This window comes from Dipodomys merriami, unplaced genomic scaffold, assembly GCF_024711535.1.
Source record: "Dipodomys merriami isolate MVZ:Mamm:240054 unplaced genomic scaffold, mDipMer1.0.p SCAF_5, whole genome shotgun sequence".
Classification (NCBI taxonomy): Eukaryota; Metazoa; Chordata; class Mammalia; order Rodentia; family Heteromyidae; genus Dipodomys; species Dipodomys merriami.
In genome coordinates this window covers 70,839,024-70,855,120 of record NW_027206068.1, presented here as the reverse complement: position 1 = coordinate 70,855,120, position 16,097 = coordinate 70,839,024, and the positions used below count along the sequence as shown (strand labels likewise).

Below are 16,097 nucleotides of genomic sequence, written 5' to 3'. Positions count from 1 at the left end.
CTGTCTAAGCCTCATCTTAATCAAGTACATGGAAGAATAATCAGGGAAATACAACGTGTAGTAAGATGAATGGCCATGAGATCAACACTAAGAAAAAGAATGTTAACAAGGCAAGAATTTCCCTCCTTCTCTTTCTCCACAGTGAAGAGAAGTCTGTTTGCCCAAGACTGACCACTTGCCTCTCCCCTTCAGGAAGCATCTCACACTCTAGGAATTTTCTTCTCTCTGAAAAATCACACCTCCCAAATTCCTTAGGATCTCTGCTTCTCTTCCCAGGGGATGGCCCACAGGTCATCTGAGTCACGCATACACCAAGGGGCTGGTGGTTTGGTGACTCTCCATCATGGAGAAAACTGTTGAGTGTTGGCAGGGAATTATTAGTAGTCAACACTTTTGTCATCTTCTCTAGTAATCAACCCCCAAACGCCCCACGTCAGGTAGAGACCACTCATCTCTGTTTTCTTCTTATTTTATGCTTGGAGCAACTTGTCCCTTTCAGATCTTACTATTTGTTTAGAGACTTCTGAGTTCCCCCTAAAACTAGGAGTTTCCAGAAAAGATTCTAGGCTCTTAAATACCTGTTCTAGGGATGTACAGAACAGGAGAAAAACAGATAGGAAAGAAAGAGAACAGAATGAGGGGATTTCAGAGAAATGCAGGCAAATGACAGGAAACCCGAGGCAGAGATCTACCAGCCACGCTTCCTACACCGCCCTTCAAATCTCACCACCGTGGAAGGCAGCTAGCTCACTACTCATGAGGAAGATGGAAGACCATGGGACCACTGGAATAGTCTCTTGCTCCTTTTCTTTGCCAGCAGCAGAAGTAAGGGCAGCTTTGATTTGCCTGGATACAACTAGCCAGCTTATAAATATTTTATAAGCATTTATTTATTTATTTGAAATCCTGGGTTAGGTTTTCTTTCCCACGATATAGATCTGGGAGCACTTTCCTTAGCAGCCTGTCTCTGTATGTTCAGGAATGAGAGCTAATCTTAATATTAGCCTGAGCCAAACATAAAATGTGCTGCTGAAAGGGAACAGAGACTTTAAAAAGACCAACGGCCTTTGGAACATGGCTCTCCTCTCCCACTCTAGATTGTTTTTTTCTGCCTGTTCTGGTGCCTCTATCCAACCCAGGGTATGGTTCTAAATCTTCCCCTCTTAATGCTCGTACACATACTTTGTCTCTCAACTTCATTTATGCTCCTTGGAGTCACGTGTTACCAATGAGCAAATCTCTATCTTCAGCCCAGTTCCTGGGTTTCAGACTCACCAGTCAGCGGCCTACTGGATATCACTTGGCTATGCCACAGGAACTTTAAACATCATAATCCACGTGAAAATGATCAACTCCCTCAAGATGTTTCACTTCCTGTATTCCCCACCATGGTTACCTAACACTACTATCTGCCCGATTGCCTTTATTGGCAATTTGAGTGTCAGCCTCTATCCTTCCTTCCCAGTATCACTCCCACTTACATAAAACCAGTCACCAGGTCACGTTAGTTTTACTGCCTTCGCACTCCCATTCATCGGCCTCTTTTCTATCTCTTCTGCATCTGCACAGCTCAGTCTCTCATTATTTAGCATCACGTCTAGGACAATAGTCTTCCAGTTAATCTTTGATTAATCCTGCTAATCCACAGACCAGTTCTACGCTGCCCACAAGAGCTGAAGGGATTGGATGGGCACACAAAGCTAACTCTGTCACTTCCTTGTTCAAAATCTTTCAGTGGTTTCACTTCACCCACAGCAGCATTTCCCAAAGTCAGATCCATGTCCCATGAGGCAGTTCTGCAAGAGAGGCTCAGTGGAAAAGTCTACAGCTACCTTTTGGATATTCACAATGCATATCAGCATGGCAGATGTTCTGATAACCTTTCTCGTCTTCAGTTTTTTTTAACTAGCTGTTCAATGAAGTATCTTCTAACTGGTTTGACCTTGGAGATTTTTTTAAAAGTCTATTAATACCATGAAGAACTGTGTGATCTGAAACACATTTAGCCTAGCCTCAAGAGAAAAACTTACATTCCTGCGCATGGCCTAGGAAGACCTTCACAGCTGATCTGTCTAGACTCGTCTCCTGTCACCCTTCCCACTGTCTTCCATAGTAGCACATATAGCACATGACAGCTCTCCAGCTCACTTCTTCTGTCTAGAATACCTTGCCTGTCTTTCTCAGAGACCCTTATTTGGAAACTACACCTCATGTCAGATGCTGTTTCTTTTGGGAAGCCTCATAGGCTCCCACAGGCGTCCTGGAGGGCTCTTCAGCGCTTTGCCTGAGCTGCCATCCAGAAATCTCTCTGGAAAAGAGCATCTGTGCCTCCCCTTTTAACTGTGAAGCACCCTAAGAGCGCTGGAGTCTGGCAAAGAGACATTTAACATTTCAGTGCGCTGCTGCATGCCATTTCTTTTATCAGGTGTTGCCTATATTGTGATTTGATAACCTTACTATTAACTTTTCTTTCAGAATTGTTATATATTTGTAAGAATTAAGTAATACTATTTTCAGACATATTTAGCATTTGCCATTTCATTTTAAATAGCCTGAGCATGTCACCTTAACTTCCAAGTGCTTAACAATTGTGTCAAGAGCAGTGTGTGTGTGTGTGTGTGTGTGTGTGTGTGTGTGTGTGTGTGTGTGTGTATGCGTTCATTGGAGATTCACAGACTTTTCTACCTAGGTTGGCTTTGAACTGTGATCCTCAGATCTCAGTCTCCTGAGTTAGCTACGATTATTTATAAGTATGAGCCACCAGCACTTGGCAAGGGTGATGTTTTATCAGGAACTTTCCAAAGGGCTTTACCTTTCCCATATTCCATGCATGACCAAAAACCTTCCTTGTTCATGTCAGAAATTCTTCTTTGGGGAGGAAATACACGTTCTCTTTGCTTTAAAAGAATCTCACCAAACTAAACCAAACAACAAAATTCTTCCTTCCTAAACAATTCTTTGAATATTTTGTTTGTTTTTTGCTAGTCCTGGGGTTTCACTCTACCACTAAGCTATATTCCCAGCCCCAATTCTTTGAATTTTTGAGGTATATTTTTGAGATACGAAGGTAAATGTGGGTAAACACCTAAGTGTGATCCTTTAACATATGTAGAAATTCAAACTCAATCCCCTCCATTGACCGAGACTAATGACTTTAATGACTCTAGCTGATAACTGAGGGGCAAACCTTATGCCAGTGAATACATTTGTTCCTTATGCTGCATGCCTGGGCAATGTTAGCACAATGTGGCATGATGCATTTTCATTAGCTTTGAACTCTTACCCATATATCACTCCTGAGCCAAGCAGTGTTAGCAACCTAGAAGACTCTTCTATGAACAGACTGATTACACATTCATAATTGAAAAGAAACCTCTAGCAGCTGGTCATTCAGAAAGCATATGCCTTTCTTAAAGTTCTGTTCTTCAATGACCAACTTGGTATTCTTTATATCACCAGTGAATCTGATGAATAATCCATATAATCCTTGCCCTGTTAATCTAGACACCACTGATTTTAATGAATCAACACGTATAACTGTCTTTCTGTCCATTTGCTAGTTATACATGATTTTTAAAAAATCTGATCCAGGCGCTGCTGGCTCACGCCTGTAATCCTAGCTACTCAGGAGACTGAGATCTGAGGACTGTAGTTCAAAGCTAGCCCATGCAGAAAAGTATGTAAGCCTTTTATCTTGAATAAGCTACTCAGAAAAAATTGGAAGTGGTGCTGTGGCTCAAGTGGTAGAGTACTAGCCTTGAGCACAAAGAGGCTTAGGAACAGTGCCCAGGCCCTGAGTTCAAGCCTCAGGACTGACAAAACAATAACAATAGTAATAACAACAACAATAATAATCTGAAAGACCACTATTTTCCTTATATGGGTAGATAGAGCTGAACATTATCTGTAAATTACAGGTTTTTTTGGAGTCAAGAGTTTAATGTCCATCCTACAAAACTAAGAGGGGTGAGGGAAGGGGGATAGAGGAGGGGTGGATGAGAATGTTGAAGGGGATGACATTATCAAGATGCATTGTATTCATAAACTGCACTGTTGAATGGTAACACCTGTGTACAACCACTTAAAGATAATACAAACCAGCCGGGTGCCAGTGGCTCACGCCTGTAACCCTAGCTACTCAGGAGGCTGAGATATCAGGATCACGTTTGAAAGCCAGCCTGGGCAGGAAAGTCCATGTGAGACTCTTATCTCCAATAAACCACTAGAAAACCGGAAGTGGCGCTGTGGCTTAAGTGTTAGAGTGCTTGCCCTGAGCCGAAGAGTGCAGGGACAGCATCCAAGCCCAGAGTTCAAGCCCCACAACGGACCAAAAAAAAAAAAAAAAAAAAAAAAGATAATACAAACTAAACTCCCATAAAGCTCACCTTAAAGCTCACCACTAATATGAATAAGGTCCATTTAAACTCTTTGTCCACTAATAAAAAACACAACAAAATGTTGTTTCCCCTGGAGAAGGAAGCACGTAGCATCCCATAATAAGATATAATATGTGCAGGGCAAAAGCATCAATAATTTAAACAGGTTTTAATTTAAGTGTGGGAAATATGAAGACTGCCTTGATTCTAATCCTTGGATCTGCAGCTCACGTAAAAACCAGAAATTGTGATCTCTCCTCTATATGATCTCTCACTCACACAGCTGGGTATAAAAATCAATGTGAAGTGCTTAGACCATGGGCCAGGCACATGGTAAATGCTCACTGACAGTGGCTCTGGTTATAATAAGAAGCTGGTTAATCCTAGCACTTTGTGAGGTTAACAAAAAACGAGCAAGCCAGGCCAAGCAAGTGGACCAATGTAGGAGGGGACACTTGCCTCCAAGTGGCGTTCCGAAACAGCAGCCGACCCCCACAGCACAGCCCACCGTCAGGATGTCAGTGTAATAATATGGCTGCTACTGGGGAGAGACAGACAGAGGGACAGGAGGAAGGAGAAGGGCAGGGGAGAGAGAAATGGCAGAAGAACAGCAGGGAAGGGAGAGGAAGTAGAGTGAGAAGCCTAACTCATAGGAAATCATTGTGATTTGATTGATTCTCTTATCACCCAGGCCTGGAGAAACAGTGAACTCAGCACACAGGAAGTGACCTCAAGGCTCAAGGCCAACAATGGGAGAAAGAAAAAAAAGTGAAGTAAATAGATGCTGGACAGAGAAGGTAAATCAGTAAATGATGAGACAGGAAGTGGAGGTATTCATAATAAGAAGTGGTCGTAGTGAAAGAGGTAGGCGAGGAATTCAGGCAGAAAAGTAACAATAGTGCTGGGTCTCAGAAGAACACACAGCCTTTGGGAAGAACAATCCAGATCCCTGCAGACCATGGGTGGTGATCTATGGTCACTCCCTGGATGCCCATCCACTGGTCCCTTGGGTAAGTATGGTCCCCTCCACCCTAAACCTATGGCAGCCATCCAACCTCCCTTCCACATTCAGCTCAGGCAACCCGGGTAGGGAGGAAGTGAAACTTGCCTCCAATAGGGGCTGCAAAGCAGCATCCCACGCCCACCGCACAGGCTGGCACCAGGAGGTCAAGCTGCCCAGGCATGGTCTGCAACAGAGAAGCACGCCAGACAAAGGGTGGGAGAGGCAGACAGTACTTGGGGAGGCATGGGGGGGGTGTTGGCAACTGAGAAGGGACAGAAATAGTTCAGGAAGGAAGGTGGAGGTGACCTGATATAGAGGAGCCAAGTAGACTAGCAGAGTTACACAGGGCAGGCCCCACCCTGGAAAGGAACAGAGCAGGAAGGCAGGACAGGAGGAGGACAGGCATAGGCTAGACAGAGACATTAGGAGGCTGGGGTCAGTGGGCAGGGCATGGAGAACAGGAGCATGGGTTAGTCGACGCCCCTTAGCACCATGGCCAGCCTGGAGCAGGAGCAGGCAGCCCCCCAGCTCCCTGTGCACATGAGGCTTGCTGTCCCCGGCCACCAGCCTCTCTTGTACTGCATTGTCCCAGCCTTACCTCGTAGACCCCACAGAACATGGACATGAACTTGCTGAGGACAGCAGCACAGATGCTGGCGATGTGGACGAAAGGGCCCTGGGAGACGGCAGGAAAGGAGGGCTCAGGGTGAGCAGAGTGTCTGGAGCGGAGACTTTGTAGCTTCACTGATCTAGAATTTTCTACTCCAGACAGTGGGTTGGAAAGCCAATGTCTTAACCTTTTCAAACAATGCCCAGGGCTAGTAGGCAAATGAGAGAGAAGGGGATGGGGCAGCCTCTTTGGCAGTTACAGTGATGTGAGATTGAGGTTCTTGGGTGTCGAGGACAAGCGTTCCGGGCTGACGGGATAGCAGAGGCAGAAGTCTGACTAAGGACAAGTTTGGGATGGTTGAGGGATGGGAGACGGGACAGATAAGAGGGGTCAGTGCGAAATAAGTAGAATGCAAAAGTACAATGTTTTCTACCAGAGGTCAGACAGGACCTATTGCATTTTTAAAAGATGCCTCTGGCTGCTGTCTGGAGTACTGACAGCAGTGGGCAGGAGTGCACAGAAGCGTAGGGTTGCAGGAGATCTGAAGTGTTACCCTGAATGAAACGTGGCTTCTAAGTGTTTTCTCCTATGAGAACAGGGGGATGGACTTCTAAGGCAGAGGTCCCCTGTCCCTCCTCCCCTCTCCCCCCCCCTCAAGGAACATCTGGCAATGTCTGGAGGCATTCTGGCTGTCAGAGATGGGGCTGCTACTGGAATTCAGGGCTGATGATCGGGGATACCCGGTCACCAGCATCCCACAGTGAATAAGACAACAGCACAGAACTTGCCAGCCCCAAAGGCTGATTATCCTAAGGTTCTCCAGCTCTGATATTTGTCATTCCACCCCAGGAGGAGGAGTCTTCCAAGGTTTCTCTTCCCCACTGCTCCTCGGTCACTCTCCATCTACTTCTGCTCCCACAGCGCCCTCTAGATTGAGCTCATTTCCTTCTCCCTCCCTCCCTCTCTCTGCTCACACTTCAGCAAATCCATACCCACACCCACCTCTTTCCCCACAGGGATGCCGCTGCCCAGCCCTGCAGTCAGGGCTACCACCTTGGCCACGAAGGCCTTGAGTGTAAGATATTCTTTCAGAATAACCCCTCGAAGAATTGTCTTCATTTCAGGGATTCCAGAGCCTAAACATGGTTTCAGAAGGATTACATGCAGTTTCAAGCTAAAGGTTACATGGGAGATGAACATGCAAATGGGCTTGGGAAGGGTCTAAGAGACCATGGTAGGGAGGGCCGTGGTGATGCCACCCAGGGCTGGAGGTAGGGCTGGAGGACAGGAGGAAGTCAGATGGTATGGAGTCTCCTAGTTAAGTTCTCACCAACAGCCTGTGGAGAGATGAGGTGGCAGAAGAGGGCACTGAAGAGGATGAGGACGAGCGGGAAGGTGACCCAAGCCAGGTACTGCAGGGGGATGCTGGGCTGCATCTGGGCATAGGTCCACTTGTAGGCTGCAGGGACATGCACCTGGATCAGTGGAGGAGTCAGGGAGGAGGTGACGGCAATGGCGATCTTACCTCCACTCCCACACCCAGAGTCGGACAGCGTACTGGCCACCTCCTCATGCCCTGGACATCCGGCCTATCCACCTTCCTAGGCTTCCAACCCCATAGTATATGGGAGAAGCCTGAGCTGCAGTGTGCCTGCAACGTGCCCGTTCCATCCCCTGACAAAGACAGCCAGTAGCTGCCTGCAGGTCACAATGAGTGCGAAGCAGAGGCTATGGTGGGACCACCCACCAGGATGGCATAAGCCTTCAGTTCTGAAGCTGGGAAGAACCCCAGGGAAACTGGAACAAGCAGGCAACTCCAATGGAGGAGCCCCATAGCCTGGGTGGAAGCTGGCGGAAAAGGTGTTGCATCTGGCGCTCAATTATCCATGGGTTTGGTCTTGTCTTGTGGCAGACCTAACCCCTGACCCCTGACCCTGACCTCTCCTCACCTCATCCCCTGGCCAAACACATCCTGCTGGACACAAATGGAAACTCAGGAAGAGTCTCTGTGTGGAGAAGACTGAGGGCAAGGGTCCAGGGAGGACCTACCCTGAAGACTCTTGGCACTGACATAGTCCATGCACCAGCTGACCAGAGCCATCAGGAGGCCCAGGAGCACCAGAAAGATCCAGTCTTCCCCTAACTTCCTTCTCACCACTTGTCCCAGGCGGTGGATACAACCTAGGAAGAGGAAGGGTGAACAAAGAGAGAAGCAGTTCACCAGTCACTGCTCTGGGAACGTAGCTGAGGAGTGGAAGGGAGGAACTGGGCCTGGACTTCTCTTTGTAACTGTCACTTGCTGCCTAGGTCTTTTCAAAAGAAGGCCCCACACCCCATTTCCCTATGAAGTCATTTCTGAAAAATTTTGTTTCTTGGTATTGGGAAGGACAGAGGGAACGAAGTATAAGGAGGTGGAGGGGTACCTTTGCCTGCATACCTAGAGGACTTGTGCATGTGTGTGTGTGTATGTGGGAAGAGAGAGAGAGAGAGAGAGAGAGAGAGAGACAGAGAGACAGAGAGACAGAGAGACAGAGAGACAGAGACAGAGAGACAGAGAGACAGAGAGACAGAGACAGAGACAGAGACAGAAAGAGACAGAGAGAGAGACAGACAGAGACAGAGACAGAGAGGAGGTGCATGTTTAACAGGGGCTCCAAGTTATTATCTTAATCCCTGTACCTCCTATTCCAGATTCCTTTATTCCTCAGTCCCCATCACCTTGACATTTAGAATAGTGGTCCTCATCCTTGCTGTCCACGGTAGAACTGGAGCCCATCTTCGTGGGCATCCCCACATTCTGCTCCTTGTCTGAGTATTGCTCTCTGTGATGGCCATAAATCTGAATGGATGAAGAATGGGCATTGTCTTATGGGAGTCAAAAAGAATAGACAGGCATCACATAGACTCAAAGGATAGAGAACATCACATAGATTCAGAGAAGAGGAAACGCAGCTGTTCTGGATGCTGAGCATTGATGGCTGTTTTCAAGGTCCTCTGTGGCCATTCTTGCATTCATCGCTCCACTTTCCAGTTACATATCTTTTTCACTCTCCCTCCCTGCATCTAGCCATTCCCACTTTGACTCAAGCCCATAATAGTCTTCCTTTAAGGAGGTGAGTTTCTATTCAGATGACACCCTGAGAACAGTGCTCATTGGGCATTTGTACCAGGTGAACGTTTTATATATCCCTCACTGCTGTATGTCTGTCTCTACACTTCCCACAGATCTTGCCTGCTGCTCTGCTTCTGTACTTGGGATCCTAACACAGGCAGGGGAAGGACAGAGTGGCCTAACCAGCAGATGGCTTTTATTTTTTAACATATACAGCTTTTATAGTCTATCCAGGTAGATAACTCTTGGGTTTATCTACTTGGAGGCTCCTGGTCTTCAACCATCTTATCTTTCAGGGCTTGAAGGCACAAACAGGAACCAGGCCCGATCAGGCAAGTCAATCTACTTCTTCCTGAATCAAGATGAGGAGAGTAAGGAGGGTGGGTAGCAAGTGTGTCTGTGCAGTGTGCAAGAGTGCTGGCTACTCTGTGTCTGTCTGTCCCTTTCTGCTACACTAAGGTGTCCTCTGGAGCCAGGGTCAGGCCAGGTAATGTTGTGGATTCTGAGTCTGGGTAGATCTGATTTCACAATATGAGCAGAAGAGTTTTACCACCTTGGTCCTAAAGACACACAAGTAACTGTCCGCTCATGCCTGTTTCCTTTCCTGGGATGAGGTTAGTGATGGAGGATGTAGCGTTTCCCTCCAAACCCTGCCTGGGATCCAGAGAGGGAAAATACTACAAGCGAAGGCCAGGTAACTGGGGCTGTCTTGGCATCTGGAGGTTTTCAGGCTGGTAGAGGTTAGGAGAGGGCGTGCTTCCTATCAAAAACCCAGTTGGGGGGGTGGGGGTGGGAAACAGTAATAAAGCCAGATGTGTCCTGCTTGTCTAGCACTAATCACCACAGCATGGCAGGGTTATACGACGGAAAGGGAAGTGTATGAAGGATGCAATACCTGGGAAGCATGGTACCCAGCCTGTGTGGAGGGGAGAGGATAGAAACGAAAAAGGTAGCTTCAACAATCTTGAAAAGATACTGATGACTGTTGTGTGTTTAGGGCTCCATTACATCCTTCTATTTTTGGGTAACCAGAGTTTTCCATCATAAAAATTACCCCCCAAAAAAACGTAACAAAGTCTTGTGGAGACTAGGTGAATTCTACTCCCCATACTAACTTGCCCTTTCTTTCCTTGGTGAAGCACCAGGCTGCTTCACCAAGTGCCCTCACTGTCACCAGATCGGGCTCTAACTGCTTTGCTTAAGTTGTCATCTCCTCCTTCTCCTCCTCCTCCTCCTGAAATGATACTCTACCCCAATCCCTCAGTGAGAAGTAGCCTGCACCGATGCTTATATTCTGCTTAACAAACCCCTTCCCCTTCTCATGTTGGCTCTATAATTACCAGGGACAGGAAAGGGAGCCTTTGGCTGAGTTTGTTTGCACAGCCCACCCTTCTGGTTCACATTTGGACACCTGAAGGACTTCTAAACTCTCATCTTCTGCCTGCCAGCCACTCCATCCTGTGTCTCACTCTGTATTCTTTGCAGTTAGAAGCATATCTACTAATATTTCCCAAAACAATTTCACCTCTGCTTTCCTTGTGTCCATTCCCATTCCCCCCTCTCCTAGATTCCCCAACCCTGGAGGACACCTACCCCTCTCCCCATCTCAGCATCTTTCAGAGTGCTCTGCATCTCACAGAACACATTTTGTTCTTTAAACTTCATGAGCAGGGGACTGACTGAAGGTCTCACAATTCATGCATTCCACCCAAGTGTTCTCCCACTGAGCTACATATCAGGCCCCTAAAAGTCCGGTTACATTTCTCTACTTGACACCCAGTAAATCTTTAACCACTCATGTTACTCAGTCTGTTTTCTCTACTTATCCTCCTATAGAAGGGTGTGTGTGTGTGTGTGTGTGTGTGTGTGTGTGTGTGTGTGTGTGTGTGTGTGTGTCTGTGTGTGTGTGTGTCTGTGTGTGTGTGTATGGGGGGGAGGAAGGGAGGCATCACTTGGCAGAAATTCCCATGATGTTTGCATGTGGGTGAAGGCATGGGAGACACCTGTAGCCTTGTCATACAGAATCACTCTGGGTAGGTTATATAAGCCCAGGTTCTATGTGCATGTGTGGTCCTGCTGATCCTCACGGGATTCACTTATTCCACTAGTACATACATACTACATATTATTAGTGCATGTACTTCTAAATGTATTAAGTGATCCCAGACCTTTGAAGGATTTTCACATTGTGAACACATTACCATGTACTTTAAGTAAATGGACAATGCTCCCTCTTCTCACAGATTCTTAATTTACACCAAGCCCTGGCCCCAGTCTCAGTACCTACCCCTCCCCACCCCACCCCCAAACTTTACCTGTGTAGGATGGGCATTGTGCCGGGGGCCCACATCTTTCCGGAGCCGGTGCTGAAGGCCTCCATTCTCTGAAGGCAGACCGTAGCTGGTGCAGTGCTCAAAGGGCACATACTGGTACTGGGGAGCACTACCCCACCAGCTTTGTTCCCCCCCATGCCGCTGGGACAGGGATCGCTCCATGTGGCGCCCCCACAGCCGGGGCCAGGCCTTGGCCTGCCTGCCCCCGTTCTAGCCCCAGTGCAGCTCCTTAAGCCTCTGCTCTCGCCTGTCCCCAAGGCGTCTGGGGCAGCATGCCCACCTCCAGCTATTTATAGCTGCCTCTCCATCACATGACCCCCCCACTGCCACATCTGATCTGCTTGGGGTCGAAGCAGGTGTGAGTGCAGTGGGGGGGTGGGGTGGGGGTTGGGAGAACCTGTGGGACAACCCCACAGGGAATTCCCTCTGTGAGCCAGCAGCATTGTCCCCTCCCTAGTCACTAGGAGGCTTCCAGCTCCAGGAAACTGGTCCCTCTATAAATATCTCCCAGATTAGGATGGGAAACTGCTTAGTATGCTCTCCAGGCTGCGTGTGGAGCCCCTCCAAGCCTGTGACCTCAGTATGTAGAAGGCGAAGGGTGCAGTGGTGCTAGATGAAGTCTTTCAAAGATCTGGGAAAACTGGACAAGTGTACTCACCCGGGAGATCAGCTGGCGTCGCTCAGCCATCTCTCCCTGTTGGCTTGTCCTCAGTTTGGTATCTTTGCAGGGTTGGTCCTCGTCTCGCCCCTGAACATCTGGTCATCTCCTCCCATCCATTACACCTCATTCTCTCCTCCAGCTCTGTCCCTGTGTCTACTGGAGGCTGCTAATAATAACCCTGGGGTCCCAACCTTATCACCTTCCGGGCGTAGAATGCTCGTGGGAAGCAAGGGTAATAATCTTGGGTTCCAGGATGGCTCCCATTTCCCAGAATCACGTGTGTCAGTGATACTACCCGTTCTGACCTACAGGAGGGACTGAAGGTCCATTTAAATTGTGGTGCCCAAGACATCTTTATTAGGATAGGTTAGATAACAGGGGAGAAGGGAAGTGAACCAGAGGCATAGGGAAGTTGGTGGTGGGAAGGGAAGGAATGTTTCTCACATTGAGTCTGATATCAAAATATGATGAACTTATCTATTCTTCCCCTTTCTGGTCAATAAATTATTTTTTGTCCAAGGCCAAACTAGTCTATCGGGCATTGCATTTTTTAATTTTATTTTCCCCCATGAATTTTCCTAAGACATTCTTTCCCTTTAAAATCACTATAGAAGAAAAGCTAGACTGAGGAAAAGTGAGGTTTTAGGTCCATCACCGAGTTGATTCAGGAACTGCAGGGTAGGGACACTAAACATGCGCTTCCGTTTTGATGTAAGCTAAATAGAAGTGCCCATAGTAAATGGGGATAGACTCATTGATAGTACCTTTCCTAAGTGCTCAATATCACCAGCATCCAGGGAAATGAAATCAAAACCACAGTGAGGCATCATCTCACACCTGTTAGAATGGCTACTCATTTTTGACCAAGACAAAACTTAGCAAACACTGAGAGAATGTAGAAAACTACTGTGGGTGGGAACAGAAACTGGCACAGTCCTGATGGATGACAGGATGGACGCTCCCAGCCAAATCAGAACTATAACTATCATATGATCCAGCAGTACTATTTGTAGTCATATATCCAGAGAAAAGTAGATCTTAGTCGTTAAGAGGTAAATATACTTCTTTGTTCCTTGCAGCATTATCCAAAATATGAAACAATCTTAGCATCTATCAACAGATGAGTAGATAAAGAAAAGATTGTGTATAAGACAATGGATTACTAGTCAGCCACAAATACTATTCAGATAAAAATGAATCTGTCAGGTGTGACGTGGATGAACATAGAAGACACAGGCTATGTAAAATCTGCCAGATACATTCAACTACTGCATAATCTCACTTCCATGTGGAATCTACAAAAGGGAAAATCACAGCAGCAGAGAAGGGTGGTTGCTATGGGCTGGGCCAGGAGAGTGGATACTGGATAGACACAGATACTGGACAAAGGGTTCACGTTTCTGTCGTTCAGGATGAGTTAAGTTCTGGAGAGCTAAAGTACAGAATGGTAACTAGTTCTTAAACTGTATTTAATACTTTAAATTTGCTGAGGGTAGCAAAATTCAGATATACAATATTTGATCTTAAGAGTTCTCACCACATATACACAAAAGTAGCTATGAGGGCTGGGAAGGTGGCTCAGTGGTAGAGTGCTTGCCTTGCATGCATGAGGCCCTGGGTTCGATTCCTCAGCACCACATAAAACAGAAAAAGCTAGAAGTGGTGCTATGGCTCAAGTAGTAGAATGCTAGCCTTGAGCTGAAAGAGCTGAGGGACAGCGCCCAGACCCAGAGGTCAGGCTCCACAACCGGCAAAACAACAACAACAACAACAACAACAATAAAAAAGTAACTATGAGGTGGTTAACTACCTTGATTGTAGTGATTTCACAATGTACACATATGTCATTGCATCTTAAATAAACACAATTCCTATTTGTCAGTTACATACCAATAAAGTAAAACAAACAAAAAATCAACATCTTTTCTAGCATTAGTTCTATGTATCCACCCACAGATAGCAAAAGTTGGATGGCTGAGGGATTAAAGGGTCTGTGTGATAACTTGCACTTTCTTGTGTGTGTGTGTGTGTGTGTGTGTGTGTGAGAGAGAGAGAGAGAGAGAGAGATAGAGAGAGATAGAGAGAGAGAGAGAGAGAGAGAGAGAGAGAGAGAGAGAGAGAGAGAGAGACTATTGAGACTTGAACACACGGTCTAAAGCTCTTGTTTGGCTTAGCTCAGGCTGTTCCTCTATCACTTGAGACATATCTGCACTTTGTCTTCCCAGGCTGGCTTCAAACCTTAATCCTCAGACCTCAGCCTCCTGAATAGAGGAACCCTTTTTTAATAAAGATCACCAAAGTGAGACTATATTCTTGAAGGGCTTCAAAAACAGATTTTTCACCTGTTTGTGAAATCAGGCTCTCTCAAGGTAGTGTTTCTATAAAGTAGTTAATATATATATATATATATATATATATATATATATATATATGATTTTATTGTTGTTAAGGTGCTGTACACAGGGGGTTATCATTTCACAAATCAGGTAATGAATATTTCTGTTTTTGGAACAGTGGCACCCTTTCCTTTGCTTTTCCCTTCTATACGGAACTTTTAAAAACAAGCAATTATGGTTTCCTTACTGTTCCTATTAGCAGGTCACAAAAACAGCAGCTCAGTCATGGACTAATATTTGAAGGCAGACACTAGCAGGACTGTGAAGCTATTCATATTGGCCAGACCTAGTGGGAACATGTCGTTTCCAAACCATCAGCTACAATTCTAGAACCCCTTCTTAAATTAGGAGGATTAAAGACAACCACAGGCTGCTAGTGCTGATATCTACTCTGCCAGAGAGTAAGTTAGCTCATGTTCAAAATTAGGAATAGTTTAAACCTTATGCATGCTCTCCTGCAAGAAACCTAGATATGGGGGTGGGAAGGTGGCTCAGTGGGAGAGCGCTTGCCTTGCATGCTCGAGGCCCTGGGTTCGATTCCTCAGCACCACATAAGCAGAAAGAAAAAAGCAGGAAGTGGCGCTGTGGCTCAAGTGGTAGAGCGCTAGCCTTGAGCTGAAGAGCTGAGGGACAGCGCCCAGGCCCAGAGTTCAGGCCCCACGACCGGACCAAAAAAAAAAAAAAAGAAACCTAGATATAAATCAGGCTCAGCCTTCATTCCAACAGCCCATTGGACCTAGTGCTTAGGTTCTGATTTGGAAAGCCAAAGATAGGCTTCTATGTAGTTCCATGAAGCTTTTAAACTTGAAAGCAAATTTGTAAATAGGCATGACTGATATATATTTTCTTCTGAAGTTTTAAGTAGGTTCTCCTAGGGTCTATGATACTAAAAGGTTAAAATCTACAGGCTATGGAATTGTGATCTGAAGGAAAGTTGTACAAAGTAGACAAGATACAAGGATCCAAGAAGGGGAAAATCTGTCTTGGGGATATTGGTAATTGTTAGGAGATAGTCTTTCAGTATCCCTGAACAATCTTTCTGCATAGATTTCTCTGTTACCTTCTTGCGTTTCAACTCCAGCCTTTCCAACGTACAGAAGATTAAACACAACCATCATACTTTGTTTTCAGTCATGTATTTCCTTCTGTACATTCAGGCATGGAATCCATGCTCACTGCTGACATTTCAGCAAAGCAACTACCGCTTCTCTGGACACCTTCTGTTTACAATAGGCCTCACTGGTGTTCACGTCTCTATTTCTTACCAGCCTTGCTCTCCTTCATTCCTTCCCATATATAACAGATTACACCTTTTCTGTAGCACATCTCTTCCACTCTCTCCAGGTTTTACAAACACAACACCCTTTCCCCTACATCATCACATTCAATTCTCGTAGGTATTGTTCAAAGTAGAATTTGTGTTTGTGCGTGTGTGTGAACACTGGTCCTGGAGTTTGAATGCAAGGCCTGGGAGCTGTCCCTAGGCTTTTTTTCCTCAAGGCTAGCATTCTACCACTTCGGCCACAGCTCCTCCTCAGGCCTTTTTTGGTTGTTAATCAGAGAGAAGTTTCCTGTTCTTGCCTAGGCTGGCTTTGACCAGGATCCT

The 16,097-nt window shown here is 46.2% G+C and overlaps 1 protein-coding gene across 1 annotated transcript in view; it reads right to left on the bottom strand.

Annotated features, from left to right (window-relative positions):
- Clcn1 (chloride voltage-gated channel 1) overlaps nucleotides 1–11,596 on the bottom strand; it is a 29,799-nt gene extending 18,203 nt beyond the window's left edge. The window contains exons 1-7 of the mRNA XM_069997346.1: nucleotides 11,417–11,596; nucleotides 8,708–8,828; nucleotides 8,039–8,170; nucleotides 7,320–7,448; nucleotides 6,992–7,125; nucleotides 5,978–6,055; nucleotides 4,836–4,914 (exon numbers count right to left, since the gene is read on the bottom strand). Of these exons, the coding sequence (XP_069853447.1) occupies nucleotides 4,836–4,914; nucleotides 5,978–6,055; nucleotides 6,992–7,125; nucleotides 7,320–7,448; nucleotides 8,039–8,170; nucleotides 8,708–8,828; nucleotides 11,417–11,596 (853 nt within the window). The remainder of the gene's footprint in view (nucleotides 1–4,835; nucleotides 4,915–5,977; nucleotides 6,056–6,991; nucleotides 7,126–7,319; nucleotides 7,449–8,038; nucleotides 8,171–8,707; nucleotides 8,829–11,416) is intronic.
- Between the last annotated feature and the right edge of the window lie 4,501 nt (nucleotides 11,597–16,097).